Below are 25,761 nucleotides of genomic sequence, written 5' to 3'. Positions count from 1 at the left end.
AACGAGGAGGGGCAACAACAGTTACTATTGGCAGGCCTCACATGAAAACCTTCGTTTTTGGCTTTTCTTGGGGAAAAAGGGGGAAGATATGGCAATAGCAGGCCTGCATAACAGCTATTGCTTAGAGATAACTAACGACTACTTACAAGGTATGTGCTCTAGTAAGAGATTATGTCACTCATTTATATCACCTATCTGGACTCTTGTAATCATTTGAAGCATATATTTCCTGCATTGGATTATTTGGAAAGTACAATGGGAAAAAAGGTCAGAGGTTTGTCTTTTACATATTCAAAGACCATAATTTGAGAATTAACAGTTATTGCTACAGTCTAAATCTTCAGATTCCCCCCAAATTCTAATGTTGAAGCATAACACATGAAGTAACAATATCAGTAAGTGTGCCTTTGGGATGAAGTCTTGAGGTGCTTAAATCATGAAGGTATAACCATGAGTAGGGATGTGCCCTATAAATGGCACCAGGATGATCCTTCGCCCTTTCCAGCTTATGAGATCATGACAAGGGCAGCTATAAGCCAGGCAGAGGGCCTTCACCAGTAGGTGACCTGAGGTTGAGGGGTAGTACCTTTCTAAATAAACAGAAATAGGAAGTGAAATTCCTAAATATCTATCTGTTATTTAACCAACCTGTGCATTTTCAGTAATGCCTGGTTATTTTCAGCAGCTAATGGAAAGTTTTCTCTGACCTGGAAGAAAGAGGAAGATTTTTAACAGGTTCACTTATAGGATGAGTTTCATGGAAATGAGTTTCAGAAGATGCTGAAAGTCCTTCACATTGAATATTCTGGTGAATTATCTGGAAATCACATTTCCTGTGTGGAGAGCAAACAGCTGCTTGTCATACTTAATGATGAGCTTTGAGTTTCATGGAAATGAGTTTCAGAAGATGCTGAAAGTCCTTCACATTGAATATTCTGGTGAATTATCTGGAAATCACATTTCCTGTGTGGAGAGCAAACAGCTGCTTGTCATACTTAATGATGAGCTTTGAGTTCAGAAAGAGAAACCACTATTATTATCTCCGCTGGAGTTGTAAAGCTTTTCATTGATTGGCAGCGTGTGTAACGGGGCTAAGAAGAACTTTAGAGTCTGCAGGAATAGATGGAGACAGGAAAAGAAAAGACCATTTTAGTTCCAATGAACTCCCACTTTTCTTGTTTATATTACAAGGACACCGACTGGGATGGTCATTTACTAAAGTGAATATATGGTTTTCACAGATCATATAATTTTTTAATGTGACAAAATAATCATTATTCCTCTCAACATTCAGATTTTGTGAGAGCTGAATGACTAATCAAAGACTTGGCTTCTTCATTTGTAAATGGGGCGAAGATTAACTAATGAGTGTTTGTGCGTTCCTAACTGGTTTTACAGAATTAGGTCGTTTCCTTGAAGCGCAAGTATTATTGTGGATAGAAAAGAAAAACTCGTATTTACTGGAAAGAAGCCATTTCACCAGTCAAGAAGATCCTCACTACTAGGCAGGCCTTAAGTCCCTCGGAACCTTACGCCCGGCTCACCGCTATTGTCACTCCGGACCTTTTTACCCCGTTGTACCTCAGCCTGCTCTCCCCGCCCTCAGGAAGTGAATCACTTTCCCCAGCTCCCAGTGCATGCTAGGACTTGCAGTCCCTTCCCTAAAAGCCGAGGGTGGCCGTGAGGTCATCGGTGGTCGCCCGGAGCCGGCTGCACGTGGTGGGCGGGGGCGGCGTGTGCCTGCTGCCGGCTCCCGGGAGCAGCAGGAGCCGGCCCTCCGCGCCGGGTCTCGGTGCCCTCCCGACATGCCCGAGGAGGCGGGTTTCCCGCCGGCCAAGAGATTCCGGCCGGGCTCCGGGCCCCCGAGCCGCGCGGGGTCCTGCCCTCCCGGTAGGCGAGTGGTAATGCTGCTGACTGCGGGCGGCGGCGGCGGCGGAGGCCGGAGGCAGCAGCCGGCCCTGGCCCAGCCCTCAGCCAGCCCCTACCCTGAAGCGGTGGAGCTGCAGCGCCGGAGTCTGCCCATCTTCCAGGCGCGCGGGCAGCTGTTAGCCCAGCTCCGAAACCTGGACAGCGCCGTCCTCATCGGTGAGTAGCCGCGCAGGCAGGTCCTTTCTTGCCTTCGACTCTTAGCTATGTAAGCAAAGTTTTTCTCTGGTGCCTCCGGCCTCTTTCATTCGTTCCTACACAAGCCTTCCCGGCTTTTCTTTGTCAGACCTGACACGGGCCTCACAGGAGTGGGACAGCACCGCCCTCACAGCAGAGATGGGGCAGCACTGGGGCCAGGGGCACATGGCAACAAGAGTTAGATGCAGAGTTGGTCTGCAATAGGAGGAAGGATATCTGAAAGGCTACAAGGCTGGAGAAAGGCGGTGACGAAGATTGTGACTGCCCAAGTCTTGTAAGGAAAGGTAGTGGGAGGTCACATAGGAGGCCTTTGCTGTTATTTATTTGATGCAGAAATTCTGGTGAGAGTAGGTGTCAAGGAACCTCAGGTAGGCCCCTGGGGAGGTGAGGAGAAGATAAATTGCAAAAACAAGGGTCTGTGGTTGTTGGCACGTAGGTGCATTTGGCTTCACTTTAAACTCAGTTCTTCAGCTGCATAATTGGATTATTTTTCTTTAGCATTGCTCAGTTGATGGAGGCACAGAAAAGAGGCACAGGAAGACAGTGATCCAAGTTTGGGGTTTTGCCTTACCAGGCAAAGCAGAGAAAATGCAGAAGAGTCAAATTCTTACTCCATAGTGCTTGGCTAGATCAGGAAGGATGAGCAGTGATAGAAGAAAAATTGCAAGGACTCTGAGGTCAGAGAGAGGGTGCTCAGGTTTACTGAGTTGTTAGTTCTAATTAGGTCCTGTTAAAGGAAACCACAAGGGGGTAGGAAATAACACTGGATTTTACTGTTTGTAGGATGCTCAAGTACATAGAAAGGACACAAAGACCTCTGCCTATCAAGAGCTTCCATTGTCAAAGGAGGACAAAAGCTTTTTAACACTAACCACTATGTAAGGTGGTCAGTGCTGTAAGAGATAAACAAGGCATAAGAAGCAGGGAGTGCAGCCTCATGAAAGAGAATTTGAGGTCTAACTCATCTTAAAAAAAAAAAACCGATTTATTTATTTATGCATAAAAGAGCTGGAGTGTATGCCAGAAGGGTGTGGGGAGGTAAGAGGATTCACCAGCAACAAAGTGGGGAGCAGAACAGGCAGATGGAGTGAAATACACTGCTGAGGGGAGCAGACAGAGGGTGAGACAAGAGAGATCTGCTGGGAAAGGTCTGCTGTGCCATGTGGGTCATCGCCTGCCCGGGAATCCAATTCGTGCTACCATAGCTGTGATAGCTTCATAGTGCTGAGACTTAACCCCTTGTGCCACCAGGCAGGCCTGAGGTCTAACTCATCTTGCAGAGTTTGCCTAGCAGATAGTGTGAGCGCAGGTATTTCATAATAGTATGTGCAAGAGTAGAAGATTTGAAAGAAAGCAGCAGTCTAGGGAATAGTGAGGCATTTATTATGGTTGCAGTGTGTGAGTAGCTGTTTCTTCATGTCAGAATATATGAATCTCATCTATTATTTTAAAAAATAACAACATTTTATTTAATGGTTGTATTTCATCTTATGTTTTTACTATACCAGTAATCTATCATTGAATATGTGTGTGTGTGTATTTCCAGTTTTTTCCTATCAGGAACAAAGGGGAATAAGACAGCTTTGAAGTTCTGTCTTCATGCATGTCATTAATTATTTCCTTACACTCAGTTTATGCAAGTGTATAAACATATTAAAGATTTTTAAATATAATTTGACCTCTGAGAAACCATCCAATTAACCCTCCACGAGCAGTATATATAGCCCATTTTTCTGTGACTCTTATCAACTTAGGTTATTTACATCCTTTCCTCCAAACTTTGACCTCTTTAAGTTGTTTCAGTTTAATTTAAACAAGACTTCTTTTCTTTTCTAGGGGAAACTGGTTCTGGCAAAACAACCCAGATCCCTCAGTACCTCTACGAGGGGGGGATTAGTCGCCAGGGCATCATTGCTGTGACCCAGCCTCGTCGAGTGGCTGCCATCTCTCTTGCTACTAGAGTCTCAGATGAGAAGAGAACTGAACTTGGGAAACTGGTACTAATTTCCTTTTTTACTAACATTTCTTTCCTGTGTACTCCATCCATGCCCCCCAACCTTTTATTCTTCTGAACAAGATTTCTTAAGCAAAGCAAGATTCTTTCATGCCACAGTTATTTAGGCCTCTTAGTTTAGTGTTAGTTGTTTTATTTTGTTTTTATAGTTCCTAGGGGATCAAAGGGTTTGCTGATCAGAGGTTGTCAATCCATTTGCTTTGCTTTCAAAATCTGCTGGCAAGTGGAATATATTAGTTGTTTTCCTTGAGCATTTTTAAGACTTCAGTAATCTCTGTTCAATCTCTTCATGCGTCTTTCTAGAAAAATTATAAGCATTCTTCTAGCATATAGGTGGATATTAAGAATGAGTCGTAGAACTGTATATGTCAGATTTTTTTTTTCTGGTTGTGTAAATTTATACATTTCACATAAAAATATTTTGGACACCTTTTCAATCTGTACATAGCTTCACTTGAAGCTGTTAAGTTGCTGGGGTTAGAAGGCTCATTTTGCTAGCCTTTCGTAGTTGCAGCAAGATCGGCCATTGTCTCCGCCACTAGACTGCATGCTCCGAGGGAATACCTCAGGGTTGGTGCTGGTCTTGTTCATTATGATAGTGCAGGTGCACGCCCGGTACTGCATGCTTAGTGCGTGCTCAGCCAGTGTGTGTGTGTGAATGAGTCATGTCTCTGCATAGGTTGGCTATACTGTGCGCTTTGATGATGTCACCTCAGAAGACACCAGGATCAAGTTCCTGACAGATGGCATGCTTCTGCGAGAAGCAATTTCAGACTCCCTGCTTCGGAAGTATAGCTGTGTCATTTTGGATGAAGCCCATGAACGGACTATCCACACAGATGTGCTGTTTGGTGTGGTGAAAGCGGCACAGAAGAGGAGAAAGGAACTGGGGAAGCTGCCCCTCAAAGTAGGTTCAGCACGCTTGCGGGTCTAGGCCTGTGCCTCCTCTGCAGCACCTCCTTCACCCGTGCCGCTTCAAGCACCGAGGAAGTCATCAAGATGGGAGGGGCAGAGGCCTTTTCTTCTGCTTTTAGAGTTGAGAGGGGACACAGAAATTCAGTCCAACGTCTGTTTCCCACCCTTCTCTTCCCTCGTTTACGTAGGTGATTGTGATGTCGGCTACAATGGATGTGGACCTGTTCTCTCAGTATTTCAATGGAGCCCCCGTCCTCTACCTAGAGGGTCGGCAGCATCCAATCCAGATTTTTTACACCAAACAGCCTCAGCATGACTACCTGCATGCTGCGCTTGTCTCAGTCTTCCAAATCCACCAGGTATGGAAAGGGTGCAGACACCTGAAGAGGGCTGTTTCACTTGCACTTGATAAAGCACTCAGGCCTGGAAAGGTGGAACATTCAGCTACTGCGGGAAACAACTTTGTGAGCTCTACCATTAACATGAATAGGAATTTACTTACCATGTTCAAGTTTATATTTTTTTTATAGTATCTTTTATTCCCTCTAAAAACAAAAACAATTCACTTCTGACCAGCATCTTTCCTCAACCGAATCAGAAAACTTCCACATTTTAGAATAGTGGCTTACAAATAATTTTTTATCATAATCCCCCAAAGAAGCACATTTTATAATGTACAATTTATATTTACAGAAGTTCAGTTGGTTGACAGTGAACAGAGGATTTAAAAGAAAAAGCGAATTATTTTATGTGGTAACATCGTACACAGTACATATTACAGAAATAAGTGTTCTGCGTCCTTTACTATGTGATGACCTCAGCTGTTTCCTAATTCATGCAAACAAAAAGCTGACATAGGGTTTTTCTTGGCAACCAAAATGAGGTTGCAACTTAGAATTCTCAAAAAAAAAAAAAAGGACCTGTTTGAAAGTCATTTCCTTTTTTAATTTTTCTTTTAACATTTTGAAAGGAGCCGTTTATTAGACAAAGGAGAAAGAGAGGCCCCTGCATAGTCACAGGTGGGCAGGAGAGCTGCTGTTAACAGATATTTCAAAAGCACTTCTCAACTCATGAAACATTCACTTGAAAATTTGAATGGTTATGTCACCCCATTTTTGTTGAATTTGTGTAAAATTGATTTTTTATCTTTCTATTAACTTTCTGGGAAAAAAACTAGAGATAAGCTTTACAAGTAATTTTAAACTGAGATAAGCTTTAAAAGTAATTTTAAACTGTCTAAAGTTTAAAAAAATCAAGTAATTCATTCAGAAAGACTCAATGAAAACAAAGGAACCAGCAATTGCTTTTACTTTCCTATTCCAGATCTTGTTTGTTAGCATAACTACATTCAATTTCTTGTCTGTTTCCACTGGATACTGCCTTCATATTTCTAAAATAACCTGCTTATATAGCTTTTTTTTTTATTTTACACATATTAGGTGCTACATAATAATTTCTTAAAATGATGAATGAGGATGTAGAAACAGCTTCAAACCTTTCTTCTCTCAGCTTAATTATATCAGACTATTTTTGAAATAGTATCAGGATTATGACTTCACCTTGCTGGCAGTGCACCATCTTGATTCTTCATTCCTTAGAGAACACACTTACACAGTCTTACTATATACTTATGATTAATTTTTTTCCCATGTTTTCCAACATCTGTCTCTGCCAATCATGAATCTTTTATGTGGTCAGACATAACCCACTTACCTTAGGGTCCTTTATGCTCCATTTCTATTCATAACAGGTTGTTCTCCTGGCCTCTGGGTAACGGCCACCTTGACTTTTCCCTTTGCCATTTTCCTGTGTGGACTCCCTTTGTGGTCACCCGGAGTCTTGCCAGCCATCTGGTTGCATAGAAAAGGACTGGGGGATTTAGCCAGAGTGTACTCAGACTTTGAGCTACTTCCTGAGTTTTTATCTTCCCGTGACTTGACTCCACCTTGCTCCCAAGTCCTGAATCTTTCTGGCTTCTCTGTGGAAATTGACTCATCTGTGGTTTCCATTTCCCTCAGAAGTTACCCGTGTTAAAATTTCCTCTGCCCAGTCAAGCCACTCACCCTCTCCCCCTTCTCATCCATCTTTCAAAAAATGAGTTGAAACTTGCTATCTATTCTCTTCTCCCATTGTCTCTGTCTTTCTAGGCTTATACCTTCACTGTCCTTTTGATAGTATTTGAAGCTGACCATTCTCTATCTATCAAAAGTCAATTTGAGATGAGGCATCATGAGTGATGCCTGTAGGTGCCTTCCGGTGGCACAGTAGTTTTGATGAGTCTTCCCATTGATGAAGTTTTGACTCTTTTAGATTCATCCTGTCTCTTGTGCATCCTCGGACATTTTTGCTGTTAGTTATATTGGGGTTAAATAAAAGTACATGCACATACATATACAATGTTATGTATACATATTAGTGAACATTTGCAATTATTTTTGCATCTGAACAGATTTCAAGGAAAAATCAAGTGAAATGATTATGTCATTAACAAGGGCTGTCCTTCCATCTGATAGTTAAGCTTTTTATCGGAAGCCTTTGGCCAAGTACAGTGTGCCTTTTCAGTGTATGAAAGTGCTTTTAATGGCATCATTTAATAAGCGTTTCTTTACCATCATGACAGTTTCTGATCATTTTCATTGGTCAGGACTTTGAGTTGTCTTTTTGTTTTGTGAGACTCATCTTTCAAGACGATTTTGAAAGGAAGGAAACTTTTGCAGATCTCATTTGCTTACCTGATTGTGCTTTTCATGATACTGGTCAATCTGGTGATTTTCATCCAAAATATCCTTAATTAGCTTTTAAACATAGCTGCCTAACTTGCATAAGTTACAGCTTTATACATTGTTTAAAAGGGCCTTCCTCCAGGGGAAATAGCAACATTTAGACTCATGTACAACTCCACAATTAAGAAAAGTTATCCTGGGAAACATTATCAGACAATAATGGGTTTTGTGCAACCTACTAGTCTGTTAATGCCTGGCTGGTTATTCCTCCCTTTCATTTTTATAGGAAGCCCCTTCTTCTCAGGACATCCTGGTGTTCCTCACTGGTCAAGAGGAGATTGAAGCAATGAGCAAGACTTGCCGAGACATTGCCAAACACCTCCCAGATGGCTGCCCTTCCATGCTGGTTCTTCCTCTGTATGCCTCCCTGCCCTATGCTCAGCAGCTCCGCGTCTTCCAGGGAGCCCCAAAGGTGAGTGTACCACCTCCCCTGTCCAGCACCATGCCAGAGCTCCCAGATGGTCCAACAGTAGGGCTTATATGCTAGACAGCAGACTCCTTACAAGGTGAATGGGACAGGATGCTTAGGTACCCAATAACATTGGCTGAAAAACTGCAGAGCTATAGATACCACTCTCCCACGTAAGAACAGGGGAACAGTTGTTAGAGATGAGGAAGAGTATGAAGGCAGAAACGGAATGGTTAAGGCCCAACATAAACAGGTCACGGTTGTCCATAGTACCATTTATTGGATGCCCATGCTGTGCCAGGCACTGTGCTAACACTACATACACTGTCTCTTATCCTCTCGAAAATCAGCCAAGTAGGTTTTGACCCCACTTAATAAACCCCGAGGACTCAGAGACAATAGATGTTCAGGGGGTGTGTAGTAAGTAAACGGCAGGGCCAGGGTGCCGTCATGCATCTGCCTGTTTCTGAATCTGTGCCTGTTCTATACCTCATCACACCTCAGAATAAGACTGAAACAGCCCCACCTCCACCCCCCAGTGCAAAGATCAGCCATCAATATTATTAACTGTCATTAACAACTAAGTCCTCTTTTCTTGATCATGAATGAACTGTGGAAATTAATGGTGACGAATATGTTTTTAAACTTCTGGATCATATGTGTGTCATATGGCTTTTTGGTTTTCTTCCTCCTTTTAGGGTTATCGCAAAGTGATCATTTCAACCAACATCGCTGAAACCTCCATAACCATTACAGGAATAAAATATGTAGTTGACACGGGCATGGTTAAAGCAAAGAAGTATAACCCTGGTGAGAATTTGTAGCTCATGACTCTCTTCTCTATATAGTGAGCACTATTGAGTTTCACGTAGTCCCACAGTTTTCCCCAAATGAGCATTTCATGTTTGGAACTAACTGACATTTGGGTGGCAGGCATAGACATTCCAGAAATCAGGTCCAGCAAGGGAACTTGAGGCAGGTCAGTGACACAAGAAAACAAGGTGGAAAGGAGAGCCCAGGGTTAGCAAACATGGGGACAGCAGGTCAGGATCTGGACAAAGGGCCTTAAGCTTCATCAAAAGTTAACTGAGAATACTGACTTGAAGGAGAGGGACAGCATGATACTGCATCAGCGGCTTCATCAGAAGTAGTATTTGAGCATTGCTGGGGTGAGCTGCCAGGTTTCTCAAGAAGGAAGCATGCCTGAGCCCAGAAGAGGCACTAGCTATTTCCTGAGGTTATTATACAGTGAGAATCTTGCTTGAAGTCACTTTTAGTCTTGTGTGTTTCATACCTTGCTCAATTTACAGAGGATTTGAGGCAGCTGAAATGATGGCTCCCAGTTGTTTAATTGAAATGAGCTACAATTGTCATTGGAGGCTACTAACTTTTATGTATGTATCTGAAAGGACTTGGTTCTCCAGTGCCTGGCGCAGAATACACCTTTATCAAAGAAAACTCATCTCATTTACTCCTAGGAGAAACAGTGTCACTTTGACCGCCCTTTGTAATAAAAGTGGGAGGGAAGGTCCAGCACAAGGGACTGGAAGCATTTCATTTCCAAGTCACTAATTGATAGGGTGACCAACCATCCTAGATTGCATAGACTGTCTGGCTTTTATCACTAAAACCCCAAGTCCTGGGAACCCCCTCACTCCTGGGCAAAGTGGAGTGCATGACTCCCTGTGTCTAAACCAAGGCCTCTGACATAAGGCACTCCCAGCCCCACACCACAAGCAGATTCTTCTGCTATTTTAGTAAAAGATTTCACACAGCATTCATCGCAAGCCCTCATTTCACTACAGAGCAGCTGGGTTTTGTGCTTTCCAGTGTAGCCTTGAGTTTTCTGGACTCACGTATTGCAGAAAGGGTCACTGGTATTCTAAGGAATACTTCTTTTTGTCCACACTGTGGGGGAAAAGTTTGTTTCTGTGCTGAACAAAGAACAAATGAGGTTCATTCTGCCTCCAGACAGTGGCCTGGAGGTGTTAGCTGTGCAGCGGGTGTCAAAGACCCAGGCTTGGCAACGAACAGGGCGGGCTGGCAGAGAGGAAAGCGGCATCTGTTACCGGCTCTACACAGAAGATGAGTTTGAGAAGTTTGAGAAGATGACAGTGCCAGAGATCCAGAGGTAGGCTGAGGTGCTCCCACATGCCTGCAGTTTTCACAAACCCAGTGGACTGTTCTGCCTCAGTGACTGGAGAATCAGAGCCAGGTGAACAGCCATCTCTTTCTTTGTAGGTGTAACCTGGCGAGCGTGCTGCTACAGCTTCTAGCAATGAAAGTCCCAAATGTGCTCACCTTTGACTTCATGTCCAAACCATCCCCAGGTAATAATCTCCAATACAGTGGAAGGCATGCGAGTAGACAAGAGCATGTGAGCTCTTGGTGTTTTGGTGGTCATCTTCTGTTTCATTTCATTTGATATAACAATGCACTTTCTGAGAAGCGTCTCAGAATCGGGAAGCTTGGGTCCTGTGCTGTCTTAGTGCAGAAACAGTGGTGCCCAGGAGCTTTGTTGAGGTTCCTGGTCACAGGAGGTAATAAAGATAGTCAGGTGGATCTGTGGGATGCTGTAGAAACTTAACAGGTTTGTAGTTTTGCCAGTAAAAAGTTGTAAGTTTCTTTGGGGCTGTAATATGACTGACTTCTTCCTGCCCTTCATTAACAATGTGTGAAGGAAATTTTTTTTTAGTTCTTGGTGATAGGTTTAGCACGTGACATCTCCCCAGTACACCATTTTCCTCCTCCCCCCCGACTCTTCTTTAAGTGAAGAAATGCATTTGGTAAAAAAAAAAAAATAGACAATTGCTAGGTATACAAGGATCCCTCCAGGATCTTAGTGTCCTGCCCCTTAAACAGTCACTGTGACCATTTTCTTGTTGTCTCCTAGAAAACAACTATGCATGTACAGGTGTAGATGATCTCTTAAAACACAGTAGCAGTTTCACTTTATGCACAGTTCTGCACTTTGCTTTTTTCTTTCAATTACTGAATTCTTACATGTAAGAGAAGAGCATACATGTAAGGTAGAGGTGGTAAGCCAACACCTACCTGTGCCCTCTGCGTCCCTCCCTGCCTCACTTGCTCGCCTTCCTCCCTCAGGGTAGCTGCCCCCACACTTTGTATGTAAATTCCTGACTTTTCTTTAATGTTTCACTGAACACCCGTGTGTCCCTTACCAGTGTTTCAGTTTACAGTTTATGTCTTAACTTCAGTTACTTTTCCTTTTCTGCCATTAAATTTTGTGAGGTTTAATTTGTGTTGATGCATTTTCACCAGTAAATGCTATTCCAGTCTATGAATAAGTCAAGTCATTCAGCTATTCCATTGATACACATTTACACATTGCGTATTTCAGGTGATACATTTTACAGATCAGTTCCTCTCAGTGTGTATATATTTGTTACACCCTCAGAAATTGTTTTTCTCTTATTTAATAGATAATGTATTTACATGACTCAAAATTCAAACAGTATAAAAGAGTACCTATAAAGTACCTGCTACTTCCATTATTATGTGTATTTTTTTAAAGATTTACTTATTTATTCATATAGAACTGGGGTACAGGCCAGAGGTATAGGTGGAAGAGAATTCACCAGAGACAGCAGTGAGCAGAAAAGGCAGATAGACTGAAATACACTATGGAGGGGAGCAGCAGGCAGGTCAGGAGAGGTCTGCTGTGCCATGTGGGTCAGCTCCCTGGCTGGGGATGAGATTCATGCTGCAGTGGCTGCAATAGCTTCATATGCTGCGCTTTTAGCCTGTCGTGCCACCAGGGAAGACCATTTATGTGTATGTTTTTGGAATGCAGGTGCCTGACAGTGTGTATCTGTGGGTGAAATTTATAAGTAATATTGCAGGATTTAAATTTATGTACAGTTTGCCAAGTTACAGGTCATTGTTTTAGAAGGAAATTAAATATCATTAACAATTGTGAAAAGTATGTCAGAGGGACAGTGGTGGTTTTGATCTTTGCTGTTGTTTGGTGGAGAGTTATCAGAAGCCCCTAAAGGACTGAAGTCGCTATAATTTGGGGGCTTTGGATTTTTGGCTCCTTTTTTATGTTTGTTTCTCTTTAGATCATGTGCAGGCAGCCATTGCCCAACTGGACCTGTTAGGTGCTCTCGAACATAAGGATGACCAGCTGACTTTGACTCCAATTGGAAGAAAGATGGCAGCTTTTCCTTTAGAACCCAAATTTGCCAAAGTAAATGATACCTTCTCCTCAGTTCCTTTTCTGTGTATTACAGGTTAGCCATCCCAAAGTAGACTCCTAAACCCAATGCTTCTAGATTAATTTTCTTTTTCTTTTCTTAAATAATTATCAATCTTTACTTTATATCTAACACTGACTTACGTTCTATATGGGATTCAAACTCATATTAAGTTATGAGCCCTACTCATAAGAAGTATACAGTCCTGTTTTACCAAAATAGTCAAAAAGGAGTAACAAGCATAGTCACGGCTTTAGAAATACCTCCCCTTTAACTTCTTAGGAAGTTGCAAATGCAATATACAGAACTATTCTTGCTAGAAAAAAACTTAGTTTATACAGTTTTTAATTTTGATTTGCAGACCATTCTCCTGTCCCCCAAATTCCACTGTACAGAAGAGATACTGACCATTGTCTCCCTGCTGTCGGTGGACAGTGTCCTCTATAACCCTCCCTCCCGGCGGGATGAAGTGCAGGGTGTCCGCAAGAAGTTCATATCCAGCGAGGGCGACCATGTTACCTTACTCAACATGTACCGGACCTTCAAAAACATAGGCGGGAATAAGGTGAATCTTTTCTTTTTCCTTTTCTCAAATGACACTCCTTTTCAGGGATGCAATTTGAATATACCTTCATTTTTGGCTGAGTCATGTAAAGAATCACAAAGAGAATGCCAGATATTATTTCAGAAATGTGCATACGGAGAGATTGCCAGGGAAAAAACACCATTCTTACCTTCTGCTCTGTTTATATTTAGAACCTGATTTCTTAGCTACAAAGTAATGTTTTCCCCTAACTGTTCCTCATTTTTCTGTGTAGCAGTTTTTGTTTGTATGACAATGCGTTTCTTCCTAAATGGAAAGTGACAATATATTGCTTCTTTTATTAATGAAACCAGTAGGATATGTACAATAGTATTCATGTTTTAATATTGCCTGCATTCTAGTACAGTTAATTCCTTTAAAAATAAAAAAAGAAGACTACACATTTTTAGTAGTTAGAATGTTTTATAAACATTTTGCTATATTGCTTCAATTGTGTTTCAGGAAATGAAATGCTATAGCAGAAGCTCTGACCTGCTCCTTTCCTAGTCCTTCTTACCCTTAGCCTTCTTACTCTTGTCCTCCTGGTGGTTAAACTGTCTTGAATTTGGGGTGTGTTTCCACGGGTAACAGAGTACCTTTATATCCGTGAACTTTATAGACTAGGGATCTTTTTGTACACTACCCTTCGCAGTTTGTTCCACTTCCAATGCTGAAGTGAACACCTGTATGCGTCTCCTTCTCCACAGGGAGAATATCGCTGGGTAACAGCACCCAGGAAGTGACCTGCTGGCCTTGGGTAGCTGCATCCAGCTTTACCAGACTGGCATGTGGCTTCCCCAAGGTGTCAGTACTTCTGTATACACTCCATAGTGTGTAGGACTTTCTCTTTCCATCCTCCTTCCCACCTTAGTATTTTTGCCAAGTTGATGGATGTGCACTAGTCTCCTGTTTTATAATGCAGTGCTGTGATTCTTACAGAGTGAGAATCCCTACGTGAGTTTGTTGGTCGTTTGTAGTTATCCTCTGTGAGTTTTCCATATCCCTTGTCTTTTTTTTTCCTGAACAGTTGGGTTTTTATATATCTTGGGAGTTCTCATTCATTATTGGGTGTAAGGATTGAAATATCCCAGTCTGTAGCTTTTTTCATGTTGACTTGACATAAGGAAATGTTTAGTTTTAAGCAAATATAATAAAGGAGGAAACAGTTTACTTACAAATAGTTTTCCTTATGGGTCATACACTTTAATATGTTTTCCCATGTTCACTCGAAACTGAAGTAACTGAAGTTTTCCCCCAAATTCATTTACATACTAAAAATTGTTATATTTATTTTCTCAACAGTAGGAGAGAATTAAAATACTCTTATTTTTCCTTTTCAGGATTGGTGCAAAGAGAATTTTGTCAATAGCAAGAATATGATGCTAGTAGCTGAAGTCAGAGCACAGTTGAGAGACATCTGCTTAAAGGTATTCTTTCTTGCTGGTATTCTTTGTGGGGGACTAAGCTATCACTTTTATTCTAGGTGAAAATAAGGATGAAAGTTGTAAACCTCCCACTATTTTGGTCTATTTCTTCACAGGCCTCCTGCTTTTTAAAGGCACTTTTTTAAACATAATTTGTACTTGTTTTAAATTTTAAAGGCATTTTCCAATGTTACTAGAATTCTAAGCTTTTTTTTTTTTTTTAAGTGGGGATATCTATCTTTCCGGTTACAGGAGTAACTTTTATCATTAATAAAAGTTGATGCAGGGCCTCCCTGGTGATGCAAAGGATTAAGCCTCAGCACTATGAAGCTATCTGCAGCCACTGCAGCATGAGTTTAATTCCCAGCCAGGTTGCTGACCCATATGGCGCAGCAGACCTCGCCTGTCTCTCCCACTGCATACACAAGCTGGGTTATAGGCCAGAGGTGTGGGGGGTTGACAGGATTTCACCAGAGAGTGGGGAGCAGAACAGGCAGATTAACTGAAGTACACTGCCGAGGGGAGCAGCAGGAGAGACAGGAGAGGTCTGCTGCGCCATGTGGGTCAGCTCCCTGGCTGGGGATTGAACTTTTGCTGCAGTGGCTGTTTAATAGCTTAGTATTGCTGAGACTTGACTCCTTGCACCACCAGGGAGGCCCTGAAATATATGTTTTTGTATATATGTGTGTGGGTACACACATAAATGGGTATCACAAGTAAGATTTTTTTTTAAGCTTTATATTTTTTTTAAAAGATTTATTTTATTTATATACAACAGCTGGGGTACAGGCCAGAAATGTGGGGGGAATGAGAGGATTCACCAGAGACAGAGTCGGGAGAAGAACAGGAGGGTCCACTGAAATAGACTGCTGAGGGGAGCAACAGGTGAGTTAGGAAAGGTCTGCTGTGCTCCCAGCCCAGGGATCAAACTCTTGGTGCAGTGGCTGCAGATAGCTTCATAGTGCTGAGACTTGACCCCTTGTACTGCCCAGGGAAGCCCAAAATTTTCTTTCTAAAACAAACACAGCATATATTTTATTTTGCAACTTGTTTTTTGTTTGGTATAATTCTTGAATACTGAGTGTGCCTGAGCTGTCTTTCAGTCTCTGTCATATGCCTACCATACCTTTTTGGTAACTTTATAGCATTTTATTCACAATATTTATATTTATATATTTATATGTGTGTGTGTGTGTATGTATGTATGTATGTATGTATGTGTGTGTGTGTATGTATATGTATATATATATACACACACATACTAGAAAAATATAGATCCTGATACATAGTATCTTAAGGAACAATCTGGAGGAACTATGTATGTGTACGAGTAACTTAGTTGAGAAGCTAGTGATAATTAAAATCACTGTTGTTTTGAAACACTATTAAGGTACTGTTGTTCTAAACACTTTTCATACAGTTGCTTGACTTAAAATCCTCGCTCACCTCTGTGAGTTAATTCTGTTATTATCCAGGTTTACAAATGAAATGAGAGCCTGAGAAAGTTAAGTAATGCACCCCAAATCACAGCAAGTGAGTGCTGGAGCTGGCAATCTAGGAAAAGAGGCCATCAGTTACCTGTAGTGCTAGTGCTAGAGCTTCCTGGTGCCCACTGGGCTCCATCTTAACGAATGAGATAGAGGATCTTCACTGGGCCAGGACCAGTTGGTTACAAAGAACAAAACCCCTTAAACCATCCTCAAGAGAAAATGAGGGATAAAGAGGCATCTCTGAGAAGCTGTGGGCAGGAAGTAAACAAGCCCCACAGGGACTAGAATAAAGAAACAGACGAAGAGGTCAGGAGCCAGGGCAGCTTTCTCTGGGCCTGCTAGCAGGTCCTCTTGTTTTAGCTCTGTTCTGCACGCTTCCAGCCTCAGCCTGCCTGCCTTGCCTCTGCCTGCAAGATTACTTTCCCCGTGCTCTCCCCCAAGAGACTAGCAGGTTGGTCAGACTTTGCGTGTTCAGACTCTGAGTGCCTGGAAGTGAGAAGCTGGCCCAGTATGAGCTGAATAGGTGTCTGCCACTAATCCACTCAGCTCTGGCCAGGGTGTGAGGTGACAACCACTTAGCAAGGATGACAGAGTGAGGAGATTGATTGACAGTTGGCATTTCTACTCTAGCACTGAGGGTGTCTTCCTAGGAATACACCTGCAAAGGCAGTCCCAGAACAGGCCTAGGTATGAGATGGCAGTTGATTTTGGAGGTCCCCAGGATGCTCAGGGTGGCCCATTCTTGGCTGCACAATAGGAAGCTGACATGGTTTTGCCAGGGACAATAGAGATATTGAAGGGTTTTGAGTAGATAAAGAATGACTTGAAAAAACACTGATTCAAAAAGATATCTGTATCCCCATGTTTATTGCTGCTTTATTCACAATTGGAAAGACATGGAAACACCCCAAATGCCCAAAAATGGATGGCTGGATTAAAAAGATGTGGTACATATATACAATGGAATATTACTCAGCAACCAAAAAAAGAAATACATGTCTTTTGCAGCAACATGGATGGAGCTGGAAAAGATCATGCTTAATGAAATAAGCCAGAAAGAAAAGGAAAAATACCAAATGGTTTCACTCATAGCAGAAGTATAACAGAACATGCGAGAAAATAATGATAATACTGAACAGCTATATACCGGAGACATTTTGTGGGGGTGGAGTGGGGAATGGGATCAAAAATGTGGGGGGAGGGAAGTGCACTGGACAGTGGTGATGGCACATGGGTGATTTGTGATGGGAAACCCAAGTGGATTGCAACTGATGGAAAAATGCACAAAAATATGTAAAAGTAAACAAATAAAATAGTTGTTTAGGAAGATTAATTTGGCAGGAATGTGTGGGATGATTTAGAGCAAGGGAATGATGAGGTATGCAAGGTGAGAGGGAAAGGCCTTCCTCCCTGGGGTGGGGTACTGCAGTGAACAGGTAGGAGTCACCCAACCTTGCGGGTCATCTAACCTGTCAGTGCTCTGGTACCTATATGACCATCTCCCACTGGTCCTGATGCACCCATGCTGCTCTTTCCCTGTTTTCCATTGTTCTCCCTCAGCTGTGCTTACGTCCAGCCCTGAGGCATTTGAAGTCACCACCTCCACTGTCCATTTTGTTGGGTTTGCAATATGGGCTGCGTTTTAGGTACAGATGTTCCAAATACGATGCGGTGCTGAGCAGTACTTACATTCAGTCTTTTACGTACCTCACTTCCTCTTAAACAGATGTCTATGCCAATCATGTCCTCCCGAGGAGACACACAGAATATCCGCCGCTGCCTGGCTCACAGCCTCTTCATGAGCACTGCCGAGCTTCAGCCGGATGGCACCTATGCCACCACGGACACCCACCAGCCTGTGGCCATCCACCCCTCGTCTGTCCTCTTCCACTGCAAGCCGGCTTGCGTAGTGTACACGGAGCTGCTCTACACCAACAAGTGCTACATGCGAGACCTCTGCGTTGTGGACGCCGAGTGGCTGTACGAGGCTGCCCCCGAGTACTTCAGGAGGAAGCTGAGGACCGCCAGAAGCTGAGCCAGCCCGGGACTGCCAGAACTGTGGGTGCCTGGATGCTGGGCCGGAGCCCTCCTCCCAGCACACTTCCGAGTCCGCAGCTAGAAAAGAGGCAAGTTAATGTTGCAGAATGTGCCAGACTTTGAGGAGCTTGAAAGCACCCTGTCTAAACTGCTAAGGCAGAACTATGTAAATTTGTACATACCATTCATACTTTGGAAACTTGGAATTATGCTTTTGGTTCTTGGTGGGTGACTTAACTTCTGAGCCTCACTTTCCTTGCCTGCCAAATAGGGTAATAATAATAATAATACTTACAGGGCCAGAGTCATGTTAGAGAACGTAAAGGAAAGTGCCCAGAGCTAAGCCCTGGCCACGATAAACTCGGACTGGATTGTGAGCCGCTGTTGCTCTCTACGTGCTGTGAATTCAGTGCAGCAAAGGACCCTGGAGATCTTGTAACTGAGTGGGAGTTTCTGAAAGGGACCACAGTAAGTCAGAAAACTCGAATGTTGTACTTTGAGCTATTTTACTGTCTATCGATAAGAAGCTTTTAAATAGAAATATAAACAGTTGACTTCTGTAGAAGTTGACTTCAGTAGGGCGGTGCTGTGGTCTCTAACCTCAGGGGCTGCTGGCCCCTCCTGGGCCTCATCCCCACAGAGTGCCGCCCTGTCTGGCTGCCTCCAAGCAGACACCAGTAAAGGAGGCTCTGAGGACTGAGCTGTCTTCCTCCTCAATACCACTGTGGCACATTCCCTTTCTAGGGTTTTCAGGGGCATAGAATTTTCCTGGGAGAAGGTTGGACATGGGAGATTGACCTTGTGTGTGATGGCCTCCAGCATACCTGGTCGCCATTTTTGTCCAGCACCAGGAGTGACTCAGTCTACCTTTCAGCCATTCCTCTCCTGGCAGGACCACTGCTCAGGGCATCCTGCCAGTGAGAACCCAGGCAGCATTGGCTCCTCTCTCCAGTAAATGACTCATGTTATTCTTGCAGCTTATATTTTTCCTACAATCCCTTTTCCTTCCTTTTAGGAACTTGGGGATATTCTGACTTTGCTACCTAGCTGTTCTGGTCACCCCTCTCCAGCCCTCAGTTTCTACATTTGTCAGAGAAAATTAGTGTCCCCACCATCTCTTCCTCCATCTCATATTTTGAAAAGGAAGAGGACAAGGTTCTTAGCTATTTAATTATCAAAAAGTACATAATCCTTCCCTAGAGAATCTTCTGCTCTAGAAAAAGCCACGATTTGATCTTTTCATTGTGTTTAATTGGTCCAAACACATGTGTATAGTATCTGGTCATTACTTACAGAACAAATCAGGCATTTTACAAATGGGGGGCCAGGCTGCCTGAAAGCCCCGCTAGGCAGTGGGTGTTCTCACTGTACACCCAGTGAGTTCTCCAAGCCAAAGCACCTCCAACTAAGCTGTCTGTGCTGTTGTATGCACAGTCTGGCTCCGGCTTCCCAACAATAGCTGTGGGCTGAGCAGTCAAGCTCTTGCCTGGTGTTCAGGGTGAGTGCTTTGTTTCTGTTAGAAGTTCAGTTAGGCCAAAGAGAAGTAGACAAATACTATGTACCCCATCTTACTGAATTGTTAGACTTCACCTGACTCTTCCTCAAATCAGTTTGTTTTTACCATTGCTAACTTTCTGAAGTTTTTCAGAAAATTTAAGTATATTTTTCTCATTTACTAAATAGAGGCCTGCCTGTGATGTTTAACCTTAGTTGGTAAAAGAAAATATTATACTTTTAATAAAACATCATGCTGGCAAGAAATGGGGAGCAGGGGCATGTTTTATGTTCAGCAAATTCTCTACCTAGAGACTTTTTCTGGATCAAGTAAAACTTGGGAAAAATTTATGTCCAGTTGAAGTACCTGAACAACTCCAGGAAATGTGTGTTTTCTGAGCATGAGTAAAAGGTTAATAATTTCTAATGTAAGTAACTTCTTAGCTTTACTGTTTCTGTACAGAAATATGTTTATCACTATTACAGAATGTTTTCTGGTGGAGTTTTAGTACGTTAGTTTTTTTCTAATTGGGCTTTTTAGAGTTAATTTTTAACATAGCTGCTCAGGGATTAAGTCAGATTGTAAACCTCATTGTGACTCCACATGTTACTACAAAGAAGTAAATGGTTATTTTGAGCTTCAGGTAATCATAAACTTTAAACTTTCTTGAGAAAGTTGTGTTTCAAAGTGATGTTGTGATGTAATCTTGAGGAACTTTTTCAATTGGTAAAACCTCTAAAGGTAAAGATGTGAAATTCACATCTGGGTGAATCAGCGGCTCCCATGAACAACTTCATGTCAGTAGCACTCCCAGCTGGCTATCATGCGGCAGGTATTTGTCTTCTAGTAATTGCGGGGTGAAAGACCCAGAGCAAGGCAGATTCCATCACAGGAGGAAAGTTCCTGCACTGAGCCTAGTTAAAACCCTTCTTGTTGCCGCTATGCTCTGCTGGTCTCATCTCTGCCAGATGGAGATGAGAGTTTGCTCTGAGTAAAAGTGATGATGGCTGTGACACATACAGTTAATCAAGTGATTGGGACTGGGGCCAAGCATGGAGGATAGGCCTGGAGCATATAAGGAAGGCACTAGGCTAATGGGGAAGCAAGGATTTAATTATATTTTCTATGATCAGAATATTACTTGCAGGAAAAGAAAAAGATCAAGTTAATAAATGTTAAATTTTTAGTCTGTTGATACTCACAGAGCTCTATGAAAAAACATCAGCTCTTGTATATATGTATATATAATGCTCAGATTTGCACACGACAATCAAAACCATTAAAAATGAATCTTGTACATGATGTGAGTGGCTTCTTTCCCTGGTTTCCTTTCCCTTATTTACAGAACACTGCTTTGTATATGGTATTAGTCTTTGCGGCTATTGATAATTTGGGAAGGCTTTCTTGTTACTGTATATATCCCGTGTGACCAGGAAAGGTAGAAAATTTGATCTTAACCAAAACTTGATGTGACCCTCTGCTATTGTCGCAGAATAGTGTCACATCAAAAACCAGAGTGCAAGAAGACTTGGGGAGCAGAGCAGGTAGATTTGACTGAAACACACTATTAAGGGGAGCAGGGGATGAGACAGGAGGTCTGCCACGCCATGTGGGTCACCTTCCAGGCCGGGGGATCAAACTAGTGCTGCAGTGCCTATGGCTTCACGGTGCTGCACTTTACCCATTGCGCGACGGAGGAGGGCCCGGAGGAGGGCCCACAAATTAAAATTGCCCACTAGGCTAAAGCTCATAATCTCATAATCTCTCTGGGAAACCCCCAGCAGAGGGCGCAGTGCGCGCCCCGCCCTAGAAGCGCCAGGCTGAAAAGCGCCTGCGCGGAAGCACTTCCCAGGAGGCGGGACTTCCCGCGGGCGCGCGCGGTCAGTGGGTGTTTTGGCCGGGGTCGTCCTTCCCATTCGCACGTGTCCGCTGCTGCGATGCTGCCTCTGCTGCGCTGCGTGCCCCGGGCCGTGGGCTCCGCGGTCGCGGGCCTCCGATCCGCCGCGCCTTCCCTGCCACTCCGGCAGCTGCTGCAGCCGGCTCCCCGCCCGTGCGCCCGGCCTTTCGGGCTGCTCAGCGTGCGCGCGGGGTCGGCGCGGCGGCCCGGCCTCCTGCGGCCTCGCGGCCCCTGCGCCTGCGGCTGCGGCTGCGGCGCGCTGCACACGGAAGGTGAGGGGAGTGCGCGTGGGGCTGGGACGCTGGGGCGGATTCCTAGGTAGGCGAGTGGGCCCAGACGGGGCTTGGGCAGGGCGGGTGCGGACCGCAGAGTAGCCCTCCAGGCCTGGACCCGCCGATTGGCAAACAGCGAGGTAACCCCTGGGATTGGCACTTTTCCTTGCCCTCCGAGTGTTTCATTTTGGGAGAAATATAGTAGTGTGGTTATATATGTCTTTGGCAAGTATAAAACTTGGTAACTGGGAATTTTTTGCCTTTATGAAAGTGAACGTTGGTGATGAGTTCACTTGTTGGAAATCACTTTTCCAGAATGCGCTCGGCTTCCCATTGAGAGTTGACAGTGTTTTTTGCAGATGAAAAACCAAGGCCTGTCCCCCCAAACATCTAGTAGGGACGTCCAAGGGCAGATTTCTCGCTGTAATACGGGTCATTTTCAGGCTTCAGACTGATTGACCTTTCTGTCTGTATCACTTTGATTTTCATTGTAGGGGACAAAGCTTTTGTTGATTTCCTGAATGATGAAATTAAGGAGGAGAAGAAGATACAGAAACATAAGTCCCTCCCTAAGATGTCTGGAGGTTGGGAACTGGAGGTGAATGGAACAGAAGCTAAATTAATACGGAAAGTTGCCGGAGAGAAGTAAGTTTTAGACTGGGGCCTGGGGACACCAGGGGATTAAACTGTGACGCTGCAGGACTTGGGGCATCCCCAGAACAGCTTTGTGTTACAGTGGGTGTTATGACATACCCAAGAGACAGGATTCACTTGGAAAACTTCATAGGCTCTAGACACAATTTGACCAAAAGGTGATTACTGAAGTCAGTGAGTCTCAGTAATTCCTTAATTAGTAAGGAATTAGCATAAAGGCTTGCATCCCAACACTTATTGGACCTGAAGGTTTCATCCAGTGACCCCTAAGTGTAAAGGAAGTCCTTGCCCTTCCTAAATGCCTTTCATTGTAGGCAGAATCAGCTTGATCTCTAGTTGACATGCTGAGTCACTACAGGTGTGGTGGCCGAGTAAAACTAGCCCCCTGCTCTGCTGACGTCTGTGGTAGGTGAAAATGTAAGCTGGGTAATTCACATGTAGCAGGATGGGCTTATAGTAGAGTGAGGACGGTGCCATTAGAAAGGTGGGGAGTTGAGGGCCTAGTTCTAGGATCCATTTGGAGCCAACTTTTGTACCTTTTGTGTAACAGGGTTCTTTCTGTTTTGTCTAGTGATACAGTGTGGTTTTGGGCTACTGTTTTTTCCCCATACATAGGTCAGTTGTCCATCCTGTAACTTCACTTACCCCGTTGTCCTAGGATACCTCATAGGTTCTTGATCATAATCATAGTTCTTGATTATAAATAATGTTCTAATCAACATAACTGCATTTCTGTGCCCAGGAGCTCAACTAGGTCAGCACTGTTGCAAATTAGACACATTTTGTGTTTGCACCTCAAAGCACCATTGTTCACACAGCTCCAGGGGGCAGCAGTTATCGAGCACAGTTGTGCACAGCCGAGCACAGTTGTGCACAGCCGGTTATCTGCTAGGAGTTACCTAGCCCTGTAGTACTAGTTCCAAACCTCACCTCGCTAGAATTTTGACTCAAACCTTGGAATATGATTTCTTCGGTGGGGCTTCTTATACCTTAAAGTTGTAAATAGTTGATGTCTCCGGCCTCCTTTGTGACTGAAACTTACCACAAGCACTAGTATGGAGTCCATACTGCAGCATATTATTGTTTGTGAGGCCTTCCCTTCGTGGGGCCAGGACTACTCTCCTTTGAGCAATTCAGATGTACAGCCAGCTGGGACAGAGACATTGTTTCAACAAGTATTTTAACTGTAGCGGGTCTCAATACTACTGGGTTAAAATTACACCGTTCCCTTTTGTCTTTCTAGGATCACTGTCACTTTCAACATTAACAATAGCATCCCACCAACTTTTGATGGAGAGGAAGAGCAGTCCCAAGGGCAGAAGGCTGAAGAACAGGAGGTAAGTCAATAACATTGTGATCAGCCTTTACTTCAGACTTGGCAGGCTGCTTACTCCAGGGGTTCAGAGAAGCAGCAGTCTTTTTTTTTTTCATTTTTGTAATGCTTCCAGGAGAGAGAAGGCAAAGGACAACCATCCTTGAGACTTTACTAGTAAAGTGTTTGCAGAGGGCAGTTTTCAGCCACCTTTAGCACCAGGACTGTGTGACCCCTGTTCTCTACTAAGAACTAAATTGCCGTTATAGGCTTAGGCATTATATTGGCCAGGATTCTCTTAATGGAAAGGATTAAAACTGTCTTGCTCCTTCCCAATGAGGCTATGTTTGTTATTAGAGATGTTTGGAGTGCTTCCAATTGGCAAATGGCCCTAATATGCACAGACTGGTAATAGACACCAGCCATTTAACCAAGGTTGCGAAAATGTTTAACAAGTAATTTTTGTTAAAGAGCTTTTTTGTCTTATAGGTCATAGGCCATATTGAACCTGGTCTTACAATGTTTTAGGAAGTACTGTGCCAGGTCTAGAAATCACCTGTTCTGAGAGTCCCTAGGCTTTGTGAGTTAGGCAGGCGTTGGTGTTCTTATAACTTGACACTGATCGCAGCTTCTTGGTGTGCTTCTCTCAGCCATGCTGACTGGCTCTACCTAACATTGAACAGCTCACCATCAAAAGATACTATTCAGCCATTAGGATGACTGGTTGGCCAGAAGCACTCTTTTGATCCTGGGCCAAAAGATTTCTATAGCTAGAAAAAGGAGATCTTAGTTAAGTCAGTTCAGTGTGTAGCTAGAATAACAGACTCAGGTGGACTACAGAACCAGTCTGGAGCTCATTTAACTGGCACACACTGGGCTTGAGTCAAACCTGTTGTGTTCTTTCAACTAGTGAGGTACACCAGAAGTGAAGCACTATTATTAAATATATGATATTCTTCCTCCAAAAACCATCTATAACTCCAGAAAGAATCAACAGGAAGAGTCCTGAATAAGCTGTTACACTGTGTGTGTCAGAGTCTAGGCTGCTTATTGGGATCAGTGTAGCTTTAGACTTGGTTAAATGACTAAATAATATCCTAATAGTGTCGCCCTCAGACCCCCTGAACTGTTAAAGACCCCTGTGGACAGGGACCTTACTGACTCGTTCTTATTCTCCCAGCCGGAACTAACATCAACTCCAAACTTCGTGGTTGAAGTCATAAAGAATGATGGCAAGAAGGCGCTGGTGCTAGACTGTCACTACCCAGAGGATGAGGTATGTAGATGGCGGGGCATACTAGCCCCTTGACCTCCTGGGAAGTGTTTCCCACAAGCCCCGGTCCATTTTAGCAAATACGGACATTTTCTGATTTAACCAGCAAGGCAGAGGAAGAAGTGATGGATGAGGGAGCAAGGTTAAAATGTGATGAGTTTCAACCTCTAAGTAGTAGTTTCTTTCTTGGGTGAACCTGGCTTGTGGAAAACCTTTCTGTTTCCCCAAATACTATAAGGTTGGACAAGAAGAGGAGGAGGAGAGTGACATTTTCTCCATCAGGGAAGTGAGCTTTCAGTCCACTGGAGAGTCTGAATGGAAGGACACAAATTATACGCTCAACACAGATTCCCTGGACTGGGTAAGTGCTTGATAAGACGAGGGTGGTCCTGGCCCTGGCCAGGAGAAGACAGAGCAGCATCTTAATGTATTACACAAGTACTTTCTCTCTTAAACTAGTCAGCATTTCTTTCCTCAGGCTTTGTATGATCACCTAATGGATTTCCTTGCGGACCGAGGGGTGGACAACGCTTTCGCAGATGAGTTGGTGGAGCTCAGCACGGCCCTGGAGCACCAGGAGTACATTTCTTTCCTTGAAGACCTCAAAGGTTTTGTCAAGAGCCAATAGAGAGGATAGCTCAATTTTATGGCAAGCTTTGGCTAGTGAACAGTATCTACTCTAAAGCTAGAAAGGTGTACTTTGAAATGGTTTTCATTGTAATATCATGGAAAGTAATTCATCTATAAATTATTTCTGACCTCTTATTTACCGTTCATTTGTTTCTTCTCTACAGATCTATTATTTCTAGATTTTTGTATAACAATAATGGACAATAAATTTGGTTTATCTCCTCCAAAGTGA

The 25,761-nt window shown here is 43.5% G+C and overlaps 2 protein-coding genes across 2 annotated transcripts; both read left to right on the top strand.

Moving 5' to 3' along the window:
- Positions 1–1,625: 1,625 nt before the first annotated feature.
- On the top strand, positions 1,626–20,782 carry DHX33 (DEAH (Asp-Glu-Ala-His) box polypeptide 33). The gene is made up of 12 exons (XM_004684741.2): positions 1,626–2,085; positions 3,961–4,121; positions 4,818–5,045; positions 5,242–5,412; positions 8,063–8,248; positions 8,944–9,055; positions 10,217–10,376; positions 10,487–10,575; positions 12,328–12,455; positions 12,824–13,027; positions 14,386–14,472; positions 17,686–20,782. Exons 1-12 carry the CDS (start codon positions 1,638–1,640, stop codon positions 17,992–17,994), a joined length of 2,283 nt encoding a protein of 760 aa, XP_004684798.1. The 5' UTR covers positions 1,626–1,637; the 3' UTR covers positions 17,995–20,782.
- A 586-nt stretch (positions 20,783–21,368) lies between these two features.
- On the top strand, positions 21,369–25,749 carry C1QBP (complement component 1, q subcomponent binding protein). The gene is made up of 6 exons (XM_004684740.2): positions 21,369–21,660; positions 22,155–22,305; positions 23,558–23,651; positions 24,807–24,902; positions 25,138–25,260; positions 25,378–25,749. Exons 1-6 carry the CDS (start codon positions 21,429–21,431, stop codon positions 25,525–25,527), a joined length of 846 nt encoding a protein of 281 aa, XP_004684797.1. The 5' UTR covers positions 21,369–21,428; the 3' UTR covers positions 25,528–25,749.
- Positions 25,750–25,761: the final 12 nt, after the last annotated feature.

Source organism: Condylura cristata, unplaced genomic scaffold (genome assembly GCF_000260355.1).
Source record: "Condylura cristata isolate star-nosed mole 26May11 unplaced genomic scaffold, ConCri1.0 scaffold00017, whole genome shotgun sequence".
Lineage (NCBI taxonomy): Eukaryota > Metazoa > Chordata > Mammalia > Eulipotyphla > Talpidae > Condylura > Condylura cristata.
The sequence above is the reverse complement of the archived record's forward strand: the minus strand, read 5'-3'. Positions and strand labels throughout refer to the sequence as shown.